We start from the raw sequence: 17,822 nt of genomic DNA, 5'->3' as shown, positions 1-17,822 counted from the left end.
TTTAAATGTAGCCTTCTGGGCCGTGTGTGATCATGATCAATGTCTGACCTCCGATGGTTTGTGTGTGTTCTTGTAGGACAACTGGCAGCACTCCTCGGGTCGCCAGGTGTCCCGTGAGGACCTGATGATGACGCTGGCCAGCCTGGAGAGCATTAGCATCCGCACCGTCTACGACAACCACATGGTGAGCGTGGCGCTCAGCGACATCGTCATGGACACCACCACTGTGGAGTACAACATCCATGACAATGCCAAAGATGTGGAGGAGTGCAGGTGAGATCCCATAGACTGACTTCAGCCGAGGTTAAGATTTGAATTAGATGTTGTTTGTTATCGCTCCATAGAGTCACGGGCACTAAAAAGTGACTTAAACCGGGACAAAAAAGAGGAGGAGTGCTGAGAACCTTTTAGTTCTTGCAACTGTAGGTATACGGTAAATCAATTAGCATAGCATTGTATTGTATTGTGTTTGAATTGTAGGATAGTTTCTGTGGACAGTTGTAATGGCTTCCATGGTGTGTGTTCCTCCCAGGTGTCCCCCTGGCTACTCAGGACTGTCCTGTGAACAGTGCTCCACTGGCTTTGAGCGTGTGTCTGGGGGGAACTTCCTGGGATCCTGTGCTGGATGTAACTGTAACGGACACGCCAGCGCCTGCGACCCCATCAGTGGACACTGTCTGGTGAGGACTCCTCACAACACAACGTTATCATAATACTAAAGCCTGGCTGTGAATGTCAAAGCTTTGAAGTTGTATTCCACCTCTATGTCTTTCAGCTGAGAATTGAATCTGTTGCAAGTGTCGCGAATGTCTAGCAAACGCATTGAGTTGGTGGCTCTCACAGTCAGTGGCTGAATTGTTAACCTGACTGTAGTAGCTGTTTGCAAAAGTACCAGTCATTTGCTGCACATTATTTGTTAAGTGTACATAATATAGAGGTAGTAACTGAACTACGTTCCTCTCCCTCCATCAGAGCTGCCAGCACAACACTGAAGGTCCTCAGTGTGACAAGTGCAGACCAGGCTACTTCGGTGACCCCAGGCGAGGTCGCCCCGATGACTGCAAGCCCTGTCCCTGCCCATACACTGAGACATCCCGCAGGTGAGGGGTCACCATGAGGTCACACACACACACACACACACACACACACACACACACACACACACACACACATACAGTACACCGGAGTTGGGAAGTAGTGAACTACACGTAGTTCGAATAGTAATTTAACTACCTTTTCCAGTAATTTTGTGGTAGTTGAACTGAATTCAAAATCTAGGTAGTGTTTTCAGTAGTTAATCACTTTTTTGCCATGCTGCGGTATAGCTAACTACTGGAAGTACACACTACTTTTTTTTGTTGCAAGAAGTAGGCAATATTATTATTATTTTTTTTTTCTTTTCACTCGGCATCAGACCTGCCTAATTCTCACTTGAAACATAGTTTGTGTGCTTAATAGGCACGTTTCTACATTCTTTTAACATATGACCACATAGTGATCTGTTCTGGTGATTTGCAGTCTGACATTTCAGATTTACATATGATCATTTTGGGATGTAGTGAACTACTTTTTCAAAGTATCTTAAGTTAAGTAACTATACTTTTCTTAAGGGTAGCTTTAGTGTAGCTTAACTTCTTCCAGTGTGATGTAATTGGTAGCTTGGTTAGCTATATTTTCAGAGTAGCTTTCCTGTGTGAGCCTGTGTGACACATACTCACACAGACACACACACAAACACACCGTGGGAGAGAGACAGAGAGATGGAAAGAGCTTTTTCACACAGCAGGTTTACGTCCATATTGGGTAGATTCACTAAGCACTCCAGAAGAGCATTGGGCTTATTCATACATTGCTGGTGTTGTCAACTTGTGACCTCCTCTCGCTACCTATTAACTGGCAGCTGTAAATATTAATGTCCAAATCCTGTGACGTTTGTTTGTGACTCCTCAGGTTCTCCGACACCTGTTTCCTGGACCATGACTCCCAGGCCACGTGCGACGCCTGCGCGCCAGGCTACACCGGCCGTCGCTGTGAAAAGTAAGGAAGTGACATTTTCCCCTTTTACCTCCTTCTTGAAAGAAATGCTAGCTTCAGTATATATGGAATAGTTATAAAAGATGTTGATGGAAGTGTTTGTTTTGTCCCCATAGGTGTGCATCTGGGTATCAGGGTAACCCATTGCAGCCCAATGGCAAATGTTTTACAAACTGTGAGTGTTTCTTGTTTTTTGGGGGGTGGAATGTACATTTTAGGCTTAAATGTGTTAGGAAAGTTATTCACCTGGACGGTTTTACCGAGACATTTGTACATATAAATTATGACTCTGCTTTATAGTGCATGCCATGCTTTATGTCCTACCTTTAAGAGCCTTGGTCTTGACCCAGGGTAATTATTAACATCAATCACACCTGCTGAGAAGGTGTGGTCATTGGCCTGGTATGTCGAGTGATTGTGAAGGGGTTAGAGTTGGTGGAGCACCCCCAGGTGTTGATCCATTTCCCCACCCTCTGTCTCTCCCTCCCTCCTTCAGCAAACTCAAAGTGTGATATTCGAGGAACAGTGAATTCCAACAGCAGACCATGCGCCTGCAAGGTAACATACTACGTTGCTATGGCCTACTGTACTTTATGGCCTACTGTACTTTATGGCCTACTGTACTTTATATTAGATGTAGAAGTTTTGATATGCCATAGTAGAAGAGTACACTCTCAATCACCAACACGAACACCATTGTCATTTCATAGAGGCAGTCATAAACCTGAGCCCGTTTAGCTTAGCTGCCGTTGTACAGTCATCCTTCACGATTACAGACCGTGGCTGATGAGCCGGTCGGACAGCCAGGGTTTCATGGCAGATGTGCTGATGTTTTCTGTGTGTTGCAGGCCAACGTGGCGGGGTCACAGTGTGACGAGTGTAAGAGCGGCTCCTTCCACCTGACGGAGGACAACCCAGAGGGCTGTCTGCAGTGCTTCTGTATGGGCGTCACCAAGCAGTGTGTCAGCTCCACGTGGAGCCGAGACCAGGTCAGTGGCCCGGCCTTACTAGCACTCACACACACAACTTATATAGGGCATGGGAGTTAGTGGACTGTGGGGGGGGGACATTTAGGGATCTGAAAATAAAAAGGAATGTACACGCACTGGCACTAGCATGGGAGTAACCATACTATACTGACTCCTAACAGTCAGCCAACAGACAAACTGTTTTCTACTGCAAGCCGGGAGTTTCCAGCTCTGGTCCTGGAGATACACTGGGTGTGAAGGACCAGTGCACTTTGAAATAATCAGCTCATCATGGTGCTTGACGATTTGCTGAATCAAGTGTGTTAGCACTGTGAGTTGAAGAAGCATGCTCTACAGCTCATGGGAGAAGTAGTGCAGACACTTTAGGGGTCAGGAAATACAAGGAAAGTACAAGCACGTCCCAAACCACAGCAGTGCATTGAGCCTGTCTTAATGTACCCGCGCCCTTTTAGCTTGTACTTTGAGGAGAGGTGTCATGGGTCTAAAGTGTGTTTGTGTCCCCCAGGTCCGTGGCGGTGTGAATGGTCAGCTCTTCTCCCTCTCCAACGGAGCCAATACCAGAACAATCACAGACAGCATCACTCAGAGAGGCTCCTCGGAGGTGGCGTACCGCTCCTTCTCTGACATCCCCAAGGACATCTACTACTGGGTCCTACCAGACAGCTTCAGAGGAGACAAGGTGAGAGAGGGGAGAGAGTGGAGATAAGGGGAGAGAGTGGAGATAAGGGGAGAGAGTGGAGATAAGGGGAGAGAGTGGAGACAAGGGGAGAGAGAGTGGAGATAAGGGGAGACGGGGGAGAGAGGGAAGAGGAGGAAGACAGGGAGGGGTGAGAGGGAAGACGGGGAGATGAGAGGGAAGACGGGGAGATGAGAGACAAGGGGAGAGATGAGTGGTTGGCGGCTTTGACTCTTTTTTTTTTACACTTGCATGTATTTCTCCTCTTACCCTGAGAGTAGACTATAGGGACAGGAGAAACTGTCATCCACCTTTATTTTTTACTGAGTAGTCTTCCCTCTGGAAGCAAGGTGTGATTTAAATGTGGTCATGCTAGATGTCACCGTCCACATGCTCTCTCAACATGTGGAAAATATAGAGGCTAAATATAGAGGAAATATACATGAAGAGAAGCTCTCTACTAAGCTCTCATGGTCATGCACATGTCACCTTGTGACCTGTGACCTGGCTAGCTTTAGAGTCTCATGGAGTGAAATACCTTTCCACCGTCCAGTAGAGTTAAGAGAATGGTTGTTCTAGAATCTTGAACATCTCTTTCTGACATGTTGTTGCCAGGTGACAGCCTACGGCGGGGAGCTGCGCTACACTGTGCACTACGAGCCCCGGCAACGCTCCCTGGTGATTGACAGACAGCCAGACGTGGTTCTCCAAGGCAACGGCATCTTCCTGGAACACTTCTCCCAGATTAAGCCCCTCCCCCCCGCCACTGTCACTGTCACCTTCAGAGAAGTGGGTCACCGTGTGTGTGTGTGTGTGTGTGTGTGTGTGTGTGTGTGCGCACTCAGGTGCTCGAGTGTTTATCTTTTGACGGATTCTTAACTGTTTGTAATCTTAACATCAACATACAATACCATGTTGTCTTCGTTGATGATCTTGTTTAAATGACCTAATTAGATTACCGTTGCCTAATTATGGCTCTAATCCCAACTCCAGTCCTGAGTTGGCCATGGCAGTGTTGCACTGAGCTTCGTTTCTCTCTCCCTGTGTTTCCTCCAGTCTGCATGGAGGCGTGCTGATGGACAGCCCTGCACACGTGAACACCTCCTCATGGCCTTGGCTGACACTACAGTCTTCATGATCAGAGCCACCTACGCTGTCAACATGGTTGAGTCCAGGTAAAACTGAACCAGGTGCCCTGTTGAGATTCACTCCGAATGATTCCACATGATTAGGATTCTTAAGAATCGTTTAGGAAACAGCTCTCAGTAGGCTCTACTGTAAACACCCATGTGGCTGATGTTGTTATGGTTGTTGTTGTTGTTGTTGCCTCACCTGTGTCGCTGTCTGTTGTTCAGTCTCTCAGACATCCGGATGGACATTGCAGTGCCACATTCCACAGGCAACGAACGGGCCCTGGAAGTGGAGGAGTGTGCCTGTCCCCAGGGCTACAACGGTCCATCATGTCAGGTACAGCACACACATACCACACAAATCAATGTACTGTACATCCCGATCTTCTAGTTCCTCCTCTGTTACCTCTTGGAGTTGTAAAGTTCCAGTGTGCTCACTTTGTTCCGTGGTACTGTAGACGTCTCGGAAAGAAACACAGAGTGGGACTCTTAGAGCTGTAATGGAACGGCAAGACAGTCAACTGTGCTGCATGCGTTGTTTCCACTCCACGGGCCCGCGTTGTTTTCCCATGTCTTTCAATCTGTTTCTATACAGGAGTGTGATGTGGGCTACACCCGTACAGGCTCTGGGCTCTACCTGGGTACCTGTGAGAGGTGCGACTGTAACGGCCACGCCAGCGGCTGTGACCTGGAGACAGGCGCGTGCTTGGTATGTCGCTCCACCCTCCGGTTGTAATGTATGCCAGTAGTACACTGCTACAGCTGCACTTGGCTTTGAAGTCTGCTATGGAATGCGCTAATGGTTTCATGGCGAATCCCAACATGTGGAAACAGGTTCCGAACACACATGGGCTCATAATAGGATTTCACTGTTCCATGGATGGATCCGCCTCTCTCTCTCTCTTCCCTCTCATGTGTCTCCCTTTTTTAGCAATGCCTTCACAACACGGCCGGCCCAAGGTGTGAGCGCTGTTTGCCAGGTTTCTACGGCAACCCTATGACGGACGGACCTCAGGCTTGTCAGTCCTGCCCCTGCCCTGGCACTTCCCCCAGCAACCAGTGAGTTCACTCCTCCTCATGTACTCTACAGCAGCGATTCCGGTTGGTCGCGACCTAAATTTGGGTCGCGGTAGCATTTGAATGGGTCGAGTGTCTCTGAGTATTTATTTCAATTAAAAAATACTCCGGTCTGAACTTAAACTAGATTACTAAAAACCAGCTTGAAAGTGGTAGAAACTCATTCAATAATTTAATCATTGAACAATTTTTCTTCAATCACGGTATTAAGAGATATTGGCAGCTCTATTCTGAGGATTTGGCTGATTTTGTTGTTCTCAAACTAGTGACCTTGTACTACAGGCGTCACTACAGACTTGGGGTCAATCCCGGGCTGTATCACAACCGGCCGTGATCAGGAGTCCCATAGGTTGACGCACAATTGGCCCAGCATCGTCCGGCCAGGGGGACTTTACTTGGCTCATTGCTCTCTAGCGACTCCTTGTGGCTGGCAGGCGCCCAAAGACTGACCTCTGTTGTCAGTTGAACGGTGTTTCCTCCGACACATTGGTGCGGCTGGCTTACCACATGAATACACATTAGACATAGCAGAATGTATAGAATTGCAAGAAAATGTGCTTTAAAACTGCAACATTTTCTTTGGACCTAATGACAAAATGTGTAGAGTTGTAGGAAATAAGCTTTAAACCTGCAAAATCCTCATGATTATTCGCAGGATTTTCCCCAATGCTGGAAGTGGGGCCCTGAGTGAAAAAATGTGGTAACCCCTGCTCTTCAGAAGAGAACTACACCTTTAGATGGATCAATGTCTCTGGAACTTATTGTCTTCAAAAAAACATCTTTCATCTACATATAAAACACTACATTTAACTGATGGGTCAACCTCATAGAGATCAAAGTTCATTCTGTGGTCAACCTGCTCTTTGTAAAGACATTTGATCTGTCATTGACTGGTCATGCAGTTCGCACTGTTGTGTCAGCGATAACCTTGATATTTAGAATGCGGAGTAGGGTTGTCTACTGGTTTACAAGACTGATGAAAGTATTTTCCTTTCCTGCAGGTATTCTCTGTCTTGCTACAAGGATGCGGACGGTCAGCCGACATGTGATAACTGTCCCCCTGGCTCCACCGGCCGGCGCTGCGAAAGGTAAGACTCGCTCCATCTCCACCTAACCCTTCCAGCCTTACTGGTCAGTGGTCTGGGGATGCTGGGCTGGCCAAAGCACGGAAAGCAGAGGTGACTAGTCTGGTACCCACTTGTTTCCTTAATTAAAACGGGTATAGTAGCATGTCTGTCCGATTTGCATCCCTCTTTCAACCAGTCTCTCCAACCAGTCATGATTGATCTGTGAGTGTTTCGTGGAGTGGTGTGGGAGAAGCGAATCTCAAACCAACACCACCCATTCCAGTTAGTTAGTAAAGGTTTCTCTGGGTCGGGTTTGGTCTCCGCAGTAGCACTGCTCTTTATGCTATTTGAGCGGTCAATATCTGGGTTGTGTTAATGCGCTTGGCAAACGGACATTGTGTTTATCAATGGGCATTTTTGTTTTAAAAATGTGTCTGGTGTTCCATGGGATTACACGTGTCATAATGAGTTGTGTTACTGGCTTTTACGACAAGAAAAGTAATAAGTGGTGAAACCAAGTCTTTTCGTGTTTGGACTTGTAGTTGTGTCCTGAGGAAACCTTATGCCACATGGCTTTTGCGTTCTCTCCTTTGCCTTAGCTTGATTGCTTTGCCAGAACTTTCTCTGAGTCTCCTGCTTTAGCTGCTTGTTAAAAGGTTTAGAAGCTGTGGGCTAATACTGCCAGTGTTTATGCTTGGGCCATGTTGACATTATTCTCTCTACAAGGCATAAATCTATTTTCTAATGTCATGTCTGTTTGACGACTCTTTGCTACTCGATGTGCAAAGATGACGATGAGGTGACTGGGGTAGACAAACATTTGGTATGTTTTGATAAGTTGACCCTGCCCTATGTCTCATTTTAATGTTTTGATCATTAAGAAAACAAGACAGTTGTGTGGACCCGTACCTGCAAGAGGACTATGAGGGTTTCCTCCCGCCCGGGTGTGGTGAGGCAGTGTTCAACTTTAGCCTGAGGAAACATGTGGTGCCAGAGGGCAGTGGAGACGAGGAGGAGAGGGAGGAGGATTATGATGAGGAGGAGGAGGAGGACACACGCTTCAGCCCACAGCCAGACGAGGAGAAGGAGGAGGAGATAGACTACAGCCCACAGCCAGACGAGGAGAAGGAGGATGAGATAGACTCCAGCCCACAGCCAGATGGGGAGAAGGAGGAGGAGATAGACTACAGCCCACAGCCAGACGAGGAGAAGGAGGAGGAGATAGACTACAGCCCACAGCCAGATGTGGAGAAGGAGGAGGAGATAGACTACAGCCCGCAGCCAGACGAGGAGAAGGAGGAGGAGATAGACTACAGCCCACAGCCAGACGAGGAGAAGGAGGAGGAGATAGACTATAGTCCGCAGCCAGATGATGATGATGAGGAGGACACTGAATACAGCCAACAGCCAGATGAGGGAAAAAAGGAGGACACTGAATACAGCCAACAGCCAGATGAGGAAAAAGAGGAGGACACAGATTATAGCCAAAGACCATACACCCCCACATGGAGCCTACTGTCCACTACCAGCCACCGTACCCAACCCTCTCACCCTACCATCCCTACTCGCCCTACCACTCGCCCACCCGCTCCCACTCGCCCAGCCACTCACCCTACGACTCCTACTCACCCAACCACAACCACCCCCATAGCTGACATGGTCCGAGTCCACCTGAATAGGACTCCACCCAGGGTTCCATCGCTGAACACGCCCAGCCCTGAGGTTAGAGAGCACAGCTTCCAGTTCCTAATGAGGCTCCACATGAACCGCTTCAACCAGCGCCTCAGCATGTTGGAGAGCAACACCCTGGACATCAGGGAGGGCATCCAGGCCATGAGGGGCCAGCAGAGCAATCTCAGCACCCAGCTGGAGATGCTGCAGTCACAGTCTGCCCTGGAGAAGAAGGAGAGGGTGGGCGAACTGGAGAGTAGCTACACAGACATGGAAACTCGTCTGAAAAGGCTGGAGGGTCGTCTGGAGATTGTGATAGATGGGTTTACTGCCCTGGCTCAGGAGATGAACAAGGTGAAACGCGTCAGACACAAAGCACGGTCTGCTAAGGAGGCGATGGCTCTGCCACCAGTGTCCACAGCCTTGGTGCCAAGGGTTACCACAATTCGACACTCTTCAGGACTTCTCAATTAACAACCGTGACAACACTGAGATCCAATGTCGGGACTCAATCCACAACCACCAGGTCACAAACTAGAGCCACAGTCCCCAATAGCTTACCCACGCCCCGTCTCCCTGCTAAGAAAGCCACAATGGCCCATACGTCCACCACCAAAACAGTCAAACAAACTACAAAACCTAAACCATTAACTAGATCCACCAAAATAAATGTCAATTCAAAGTCCAGCCCAAGACAAAATACTACCATAAGTAAACCCAGGACTAGCTCTAGACCACGTGGTACGACAAAGCCTAGCACTAGACCACGTAGTACAACAAAGCCTAGCACTAGACCACGTAGTACAACAACGCCTGAAACAAAGGCTACGATGGCCAAGCTTCATGTGACAGCTAATAAGCTCTCAACACAGACACGTCAATCAAAACCAAGGGAAGCTGTAGACGACCTGGCTAACACTAAATATCAGCTGGCACCACCATCCCATAAACGTAAGCCTCCAACACAGGTGTCCAAGTCACGTAATGAAGCTGCTAAAAAGGGAAAGGATGCTTCTCGTGCTAGGAGCAACGATAAAAAAGACAGTGCCTTTAGATCAGTTGCACCTCATTCAAAGGTTCAACCCAATGTTAAACTCAAAGAAACAGTTGTCAAGAAACCATCCGACTCAAACGATGGTAACTCTCGACCTAACTTGGAAACCACTGCTCCAGACTCATACCAGTTGGCCCCACCGTCCCACAAAGTTCAGGAAGTGTCAAAAGCTAAAACAAGTTACTCCGAGAAAGTTCTCACCACCACGTCGGCACCCACCAAAACGGCCTCTTCTTCAAAGCGTTCCAGGTTAACAACGAAGATTAAAGTCAAAGCTACTAGTTCCAAGAGACGCCCACAGAAGAAGAAAGCCCAGCCCCAGTCCAATGTTCTGGACCTGCTCAAACTACTTCAAAGGAATGATCAAAAATCATCCCAAAAGAACAAGAAACAGAAGCAAGATGGTTCCGATGGTTCTTTTCACATTGTTTTAGGAAGGCTGGCCATTCCAATCAAAATTATCCCTGATTATTAGGTACATTTATATATATTTTGAACAAACTTGAACAAATTTCAACATGTATCTAAAATAATCTGTTTGTGGTCCTGATATTTATGCTTATTTTTATTATGTATTTGTATCTATGGAATAAGTCTAATGATTTCTTTTTATAAAGGACTGCGTGAGTTGAGAGTAACTTCTTCATGTAAAGGCAACATTGTTATTGTGTTTAAAGCTGCATCATGAAATAATATACAGTTACCATATTCAAAGTTGTGTATTTACATGAGTTGTTTGGTGCTATTTTCCTTTAGCCCAGTGGGTCAGACTACCTCAAGACGTACACATACAGTATTTAGAGAGTATTACATTTAAACTTGATAAATTACCCCTATTATATGGACAAATTGTACATGAAAATTTGGTTTAGCCCAATCATGCAAGTACAGTGCATTCGGAAAGTATTCAGACCCCCTTGACTTTTTCCACATTTTGTAACGTTACAGCCTTATTCTAAAATGGATTTTAAAAAATTCCCCTCATCAATCTACACACAATACCCCATAATGACAAAGCAAAAACAGGTTTTACAAAACTGAAATATTACATTTACATAAGTATTCAGACCCTTTTACTCAGTATTTTGTTGAAGCACCTTTTGCCGCAGTTACAGCCTTGAGTCTTCTTCGGTATGACCGTACAAGCTTGGCACACCTGTATTTGGGAAGTTTCTCCCATTCTTCTCTGCAGATTCTCTCAAGCTCTGTCAGGTTGGATTGGGAGCGTCGCTGTACAGCTATTTTCAGGTCTCTCCAGAGATGTTCGATCGGCTTCAATTCCGGGCTCTGGCTAGGCCACTCAAGGACATTCACAGACATGTCCCGAAACCACTCCTGCGTTTTTTTGGCTGTGTGCTTAGGGTCGTTGTCCTGTTGGAAGTTTAAACTTTGCCCCAGTCTGAGGTACTGAGCGCTCTGGAACAGGTTTTCATCAAGGAACTTTCTGTAATTTGCTCCGTTCATCTTTCCCTCGATGGTGACTAGTCTCCCAGTCCCTGTTGCTGAAAAACATCCCCACAGCATGATGCTGCCACCACCATGCTTCACCATAGGGATGGTATTGGCCAGGTGATAAGCGGTGCTTGATTTCCTCCAGGCGTGACACTTGGCATTCAGGCCAAATAGTTCAATCTTGGTTTCATCAGACCAAATCATCTTGTTTCTCATGGTCTGAGAGTCCTTTAGGTGCCCTTTGGCGATCTCCAAGCGGGCTGTCTTGTGCCTTTTACTAAGGAGTGGAATCTATCTGGCCACTTTATCATAAAGGCCTGATTGGTGGAGTGCTGCAGAGATGTTTGTCCTTCTGGAAGATTCTCCCATCTCCACAGAGGAACTCTGGAGCTCTGTCAGAGTGACCAAGGTCCTTCTCCCCCGATTTCTCAGTTTGGCCCGGGTGACCAGTGGTTCCAAACTACTTTCATTTAAGAATGATGTAGGCCTCTGTGTTCTTTGGGACCTTCAATGCTGCAGAAATGTTTTGGTACCCTTCCCCAGATCTGTGCCTCGACACAGTCCTGTGTCAGAGCTCTATGGACAATTCCTTTGACCTCATGGCTTGGTTTTTACTCTGACATACACTGTCAACTGTGGGGCATTATATAGACAGGTGTGTGCCTTTCCAAATCATGTCCAATCAATTGAATGTATCACAGGTGGACTCCAATCAAGTTGTAGAAACATCTCAAGGATGATCAATGGAAACAGGATGCACCTGATCTCAATTTCGAGTCTCATAGCAAAGGGTCTGAATATGTAAATAAGGTGTTTCTATTTTTATTTTTTTATACATTTGCTAAAAATGTCTACAAACCTGTTTTCACTTCATCATTATGGGGTATTGTGTGTAGGTTGATGAGGACAAAAATCTATGTAATCTATTTTAGAATAAGGATGTAACGTATCAGAATGTGGAAAAAGTGAAGGGGTCTGAATACTTTCCGAATGCACTGTATATGTGTACGAGTGGAGGCTGGTGGGAGCAGCTATGAGAGGATGGGCTCAGTGTAATGGCTGGAATTAATGGAACGGTATCAAACACATCACACAAACAGTAGGAAACCACATGTTTGAATCTGTTCCATGAATTCTATTCCAGCCATTACAATGAGCCCATCCTCCTATAGCTCCCCCCACCAGCATCCACTGATGTAAACTATACAGTACTGCCAGTTAAGTATTTGAAGTGAGTTTGCCCAAGCTTTCCGACGTCCCTATGTTCAGGAGTAAATCTGTTTTAATTCCATCTGCTATTGTGATTGGATGACTATCGATATGATTGTGTATGTAAATGTCATTGTGGTGTATTATGTATTTATAGCATTCATTCTGCCCTTGCTGCCTTGTGATTGTACTTCAAATTATTTATTTTTTTGCTTACTGTGCATAACCCAAAAAGCAACATGAAACATGTAAAATGTCAACCCATTTCTTTACCTCAATAATATCCCAGATTTGGCTTCATCATGCATTGGCCAGATAGTTTCCCAAAACCGTTTTAGCTTCTTACTGTAAAGTTAGACTGGACAGGTTTTTTCCAAAGTCCCATTGAAGCTGTGCGTTTGTTGGCTGTTCAACCGTGGAGCTTCCAGTGACAAGGTAAGAACTGGAGCAGCTAGGGTAGCTCTCCCCTAGGGTGGCCTGGCCTATTGGGCTCTTTAGCTGGACAGAGCTTTGGTGGATGGACATAGTGCCTCAGCTTGCTTCTTCTTAGCTTCTCAGTGTTATATCATGATGTGATATGATGCCTCTTTCTGCACTCTTTCTGACTTCAATTCTCCGGTTCATTCCCTCTGCTCTGCTGTCTTTTATCAAGGTTTGGTGACACATTATTTTAAAATAGAAAATGAACTTTAACGCAACCTTCCTCAGTTCATCTTCTAGCAACCTAATGAGAAGAGAGATGGTTTCAACATTTGACCCATGTTGAGAGTTGTAGCATTGGCTGTGCTTTGTCTATCTCCAACATCGGCAATACATACACACCTTTTAGCCTTCTTTTGCATCTGGGATACTCAAAAGTCAGTGGATTTTCAAGTGGTGTAGCAAAGCTGTATGTGTCCCCTATGTGATTGTGAGAAGTGTTTAAAAAATAAACCCCCCTCATAATTGCAGGGGACCTGGGGAATGCCTAGTGCATGGACAATGGAAATCCACAATGAATAAATTGTTGCTGTTGGCTAATAATGTGACAGCTCTGTTGTGTAGCGTGTATACATTGTGCGTAGTATTTGACTAGCAGTGTATTTTCATGTGTCTACTCTGGGCCAAGAGTGTGCTGCGAGGACAAGCCTCATCACGTATCTCTTCACACGGCTCGCTCAGTTTCCTGCCCCATTGCTCCTTCCCTGTGTGTGTCCTCTTTGACTGGAAATGTTTGTTTTAAAGTGTAAATGTTGGCTGTTCTCCTTTTCAGATGTGCTGCTGGGTACACAGGCAACCCTCAGCTAGGACAAATGTGTATTGTTGGCAACAATGATCTCAATGGTAGGTATAGATTATTCAATTAAATATAACTCTATCCTCTCAGGGGGCGGTGTTAACCGTGCTAACAGATTGCGCCTGTGTACATTATAGTATTTGGTGGAATGAAGGCACACTGAGTGCAATGCTCAGCTATGGCATGTTTACAGGTAACTGCTACGACTGTGATCAGAGAGGAAGTGAAGGATGCGATGGAAATGGTGTGTGTCGCTGCAAGGTAAGCAAACCAAGGCTTCGCTATGTTTTTCATTAAAACTGCCAGCCGCATTGACATCCTCCTATATCCTTATCCACTTGTTATGTCTCTAGGTTTGTCCCATATAAATATAATCCCTTGAATGGCATTCCCATTCAAGTCTATGTTCTATGTATGTGTAGGTTCACCTCTCACACTATATCATTGTGTCTCAGATGAACGTTGAGGGCCCTGATTGCTCCAACTGTAAGCAGGGAACCTTCCACTTCAGCACAGACAACAAAGATGGCTGCCTGTCCTGCTTCTGTATGGGAGTCACTCAGCAGTGCTCCAGCTCCTCCCACGACAGAGACCAGGTACCCAGGCGACAAGAACTAGGAAACGACTTCCTGAAAATAATATATGAGTAAATATACGAAGAGAGCACTTTGAGAGTAGCCTGGCGCTGGTCTCATATTTGTTTGAGTTTGACGTGACAATGACCAATTAAGGAATATAGGCAAGTCAACACACAAACATATACTAACAGCTGAACTGAATAAATGGTTTTCCTGTCTCTCTGAGTGTGATTGGATGATCATTCCTTCATGTGTGTCCTGCAGGTGTCATCCGTCTTTGCCCCAGGCAACTTCCAGGGCTTTGCTTTGGTCAACCGGCAGCGCACCAACCGCATCTCCACCGGATTCACCGTGGAGGTGTCCACTGACGGCACCCAGCTCTCCTACAGCAACTTTGACTACCTGGGCCAGGAGCCCCACTATTGGCAGCTGCCCGAGGCTTTCCAAGGGGATAAGGTGAGTCCCAGATGAGGATCTGTCCACCGTGGCCATCAGACGATACAAACGCTGTCCCGACGTCTACTCCCACTCTCTCGCTATATGGTGTGAAGTGGCTTCTTCTCATTCGGGAATCCTCTAGCATTCCTGCTCCTAACAGCGCTTAAATGCTCTCTCAATTTCTGCCTGAATGTCTGTGCTGGTCTTTGTTGTGAAAGGGTTTGCTAAATGAGTTATCGTAGAAAACACTACGTTTGAGGGCCAATCTCATAGTGGGAAATTGACGTTTGGTTGTATGCTCCATGAATTTACCATGTATTACAGGCGGTAGAACCTCATCAGAAAGCATGGGCCATAGAAGTCAGTAGTGTACTGTTTGTTGATGCATCTACTTTTAGAAAGCATCACATGGATGCATTTCATTATTTGTCTTGAGAAGATGTTGGTTCTTTATGCATCATTCAAGTGTAATTGAGTTATTTTTACTCTTGGTTTGCCTGTCCACTCTATAGAAGGACGCTTTCTTTGCTCGTATGAGACGAGCGCACCAGGTAAACCAGAGCGGTGCTTGTCGTGTGCTGATGATTGTGGATTGACCCGTATCAAATCAAATTGTATTAGTCGCATGCGCCGAATACAACAGGTACAACCTTACAGTGAAATGCTACTTACCAGCCCCTCACCAATGACAGTTTACACGTAAAAATAACACTTTTTTTGTGAAGAATTGATGACTAAAATGTTTGCCTGTAATTCAAAACAAAGGATTGGTGTGATTTGTCATTTGATCGTACAGATTTGATTTGTGTTGAGATAAATGCGTCATACATTACCCTTGTTTTCTTGAGTGTAGGAGGTTTTGTGTGTTTGAGATGCATGGGTTTCCTGCATTTCCAATGGTCTCAAATTGTTCCTAGTTTCAGCTCCATTGTAGCAGCAATCGACATACAGTAATGGCCCTATTTACACACATTTCTGTAATATTAGGAATATTTCAGGTTCACATGCCATCGCGGGTTACACTCTACGCGTATTGGTTACTTAGACGTCACTCTGTTTAATGGACCATTCACGCGGTGGATGACTCTGATGTAAGTGCACTGAGTCAGGAGGAGTTTTGCAGACGTCCGACATTGTGAACAGCAGTTAAGTTCTTCAAGTCCCCCGTTAGTTCTAAAGTCGTCCGCTGGCTCCCACGTGGGGAATTAGAAAGTGATCACGGGAGCCTTGTTTATTCACAACACTAGAGAGACTCCGCCTGGACAGAGGAGCAACGGAGGAAGGATGCGTCCGTTTGGGACATGATGAAGTCTTCGAAGGGTAATGGCACCTCCAGGTCCAAAAGAGCTAGCCAGGTATTCCTACTGTATGTCCATACAACACATCTAATGACAACAGTACAACCCAGCCGCCCCTCCCCCTTCCCCTGATATGGATGGCCTTTTGGGATGTCAATTGCCATGACAGCCTTGAAAGATAATCCCACCACCCGTAAGACAGTATGTGACTGGATATTTACTGTGGCATGGTAGACATCAGCATGAAAGCAACTGCAGCACGTTGACAGTACATTTACCAGATGCATGTCGTAAAAATGCACGTGTGTGTATTACAAACAGACCTGAATGGGATTGTGAGGCGCTCTGGAATTTGAAGAGAAGAGAGCCATGTTGTGTCTAATAGCCGACGTGTTTGGATGTTTTGCGTCAAGACTTCCCTGTTTTAGGATTGTAGAAACTACAAAGTTCAATGGCCCCAGTGAGTGAAGTTGTGTACATACCACAGGGTTGTAGACCTGGTTAAGAGCATGACACAGCATGTCCCCCTACCAACACCCCCAGACCCCAGTGCTTGGTGTGTCTCTTACCTTGCATGGTGGGCGGTCTCCTTTGGGGAAACCCTCATGAGCCCACCCCACCACCCTCCCCATCCTCTCCCCCAGGAACAAGTGAAGAAGCTGGATGATGAGATCTGGGCAATCCTCTCCAACTTTCCAGACGGCTCTCCTCCCTTCCCTCCCTCCTCTTCCTCTGAGAGGAAGGTCCCCAGCGCCTCGTTTCGGGCCGGGTCTCGTACCCCCCTGAGGCCCCCCTCTCCCCCTTCCTCCCTCTCTGGTATCTCCTCCCTGGTACGGCCTACTAGTCCTCAGCCAGCCTCCCCAAGTCACTCTCCTCGACAGAAGGTACATCTAAAATAACCCCTATGAGAAACACTCAAGCCTTTAACTTTTAAGCTCATCCATAGTTGTTATTGTGGTCGTTACTGACTGGTTTACTCTCTTTTTTGGCCTGGTCCTGTTGGCAGACTCAACAGCGGGTGACCAAGAACATAGTGGGTCCTCCTAGTGCTCCCAGTGGCCCCGGGCCTGCAGGGGCCTCCAGCCAGGTAGACATGATGACAGGCTGGCTGACGGACGGATGGACGGACGGACAGACTGACTGATTGGCTAGCTGACTGATTGGCTGGCTAAATGATGAACAGACGGACAGACAGACAACCAGACTGTCTGACTGCATGTCCCTGCTCTTGACAAACACAAGCAGAGGAAACTGCCTCCCTCCATGTGATAACATACAGCGTACTGTAGCCAGGAAGGTTAATCAACAACCGATCAGGTTGATCATAAAGTCATCCATTCACGAATCATGAGAGTGAATATTTCACAGGGTTATCCTGTATAGTTTTCCTTAGTATTGTCAGTGTTCGCCGCCTGGGTCTTTTTCAAAAGAACAAGAAAGAGAACATAGGGCTGAAAAGGGCAGTATGTGCATAAATTCCATGACTAAGCAGGGTGGCATTTTCCTCCTTAAAGCACAGTACACAATTACTGTTAAAGTCGTACTCTGTAGTTCTTCACTTAAAGAGTAGCACTGGATCTGTAATCTATAATTATACTGTATAAGGGTCTAAACATGTCGCACAGTCACCTTTACAAGCTGTGATTTTCACATTATACACACTGGAAGCTGTTGTTTTAGTTGCCAGTTAACGCATGGTGTGAGTGTCACTTTGTCACCAAGTAGTAGTTAACTAGTAGGGGACCAAAATGTAAACCCTTTCTCTGCTCTCCTCTCTACTGTGCTTGCGATGCCTCTCTCTCTCTCTCTCTCCTTGCGTATCTTTTGAGCTCTGTCTCTGGCTTGCTCTCTCATGCTCTCCTTCCTCTGCCCC

At 46.4% G+C, this 17,822-nt stretch overlaps 1 protein-coding gene across 12 annotated transcripts in view; it reads left to right on the top strand.

The window, feature by feature from the left end:
• The window catches only part of LOC115102455 (basement membrane-specific heparan sulfate proteoglycan core protein-like), a 173,367-nt gene that overhangs the window by 96,570 nt on the left and 58,975 nt on the right, over positions 1–17,822 (top strand). For all 12 annotated transcript variants that reach the window (XM_065005470.1, XM_065005480.1, XM_065005479.1 and 9 more), the window contains 18 exons: positions 77–273; positions 533–680; positions 973–1,100; positions 1,951–2,037; positions 2,151–2,209; positions 2,531–2,592; positions 2,883–3,023; positions 3,529–3,702; positions 4,315–4,488; positions 4,756–4,874; positions 5,055–5,166; positions 5,425–5,538; positions 5,761–5,888; positions 6,908–6,994; positions 13,612–13,682; positions 13,829–13,896; positions 14,091–14,231; positions 14,478–14,669. In XM_065005470.1, the coding sequence (XP_064861542.1) occupies positions 77–273; positions 533–680; positions 973–1,100; positions 1,951–2,037; positions 2,151–2,209; positions 2,531–2,592; positions 2,883–3,023; positions 3,529–3,702; positions 4,315–4,488; positions 4,756–4,874; positions 5,055–5,166; positions 5,425–5,538; positions 5,761–5,888; positions 6,908–6,994; positions 13,612–13,682; positions 13,829–13,896; positions 14,091–14,231; positions 14,478–14,669 (2,202 nt within the window). The remainder of the gene's footprint in view (positions 1–76; positions 274–532; positions 681–972; positions 1,101–1,950; positions 2,038–2,150; positions 2,210–2,530; positions 2,593–2,882; positions 3,024–3,528; positions 3,703–4,314; positions 4,489–4,755; positions 4,875–5,054; positions 5,167–5,424; positions 5,539–5,760; positions 5,889–6,907; positions 6,995–13,611; positions 13,683–13,828; positions 13,897–14,090; positions 14,232–14,477; positions 14,670–17,822) is intronic.

This window comes from Oncorhynchus nerka, linkage group LG20 (genome assembly GCF_034236695.1).
Source record: "Oncorhynchus nerka isolate Pitt River linkage group LG20, Oner_Uvic_2.0, whole genome shotgun sequence".
NCBI classification, from domain to species: Eukaryota; Metazoa; Chordata; class Actinopteri; order Salmoniformes; family Salmonidae; genus Oncorhynchus; species Oncorhynchus nerka.
This window is presented reverse-complemented; position numbering and strand designations above follow the sequence as displayed.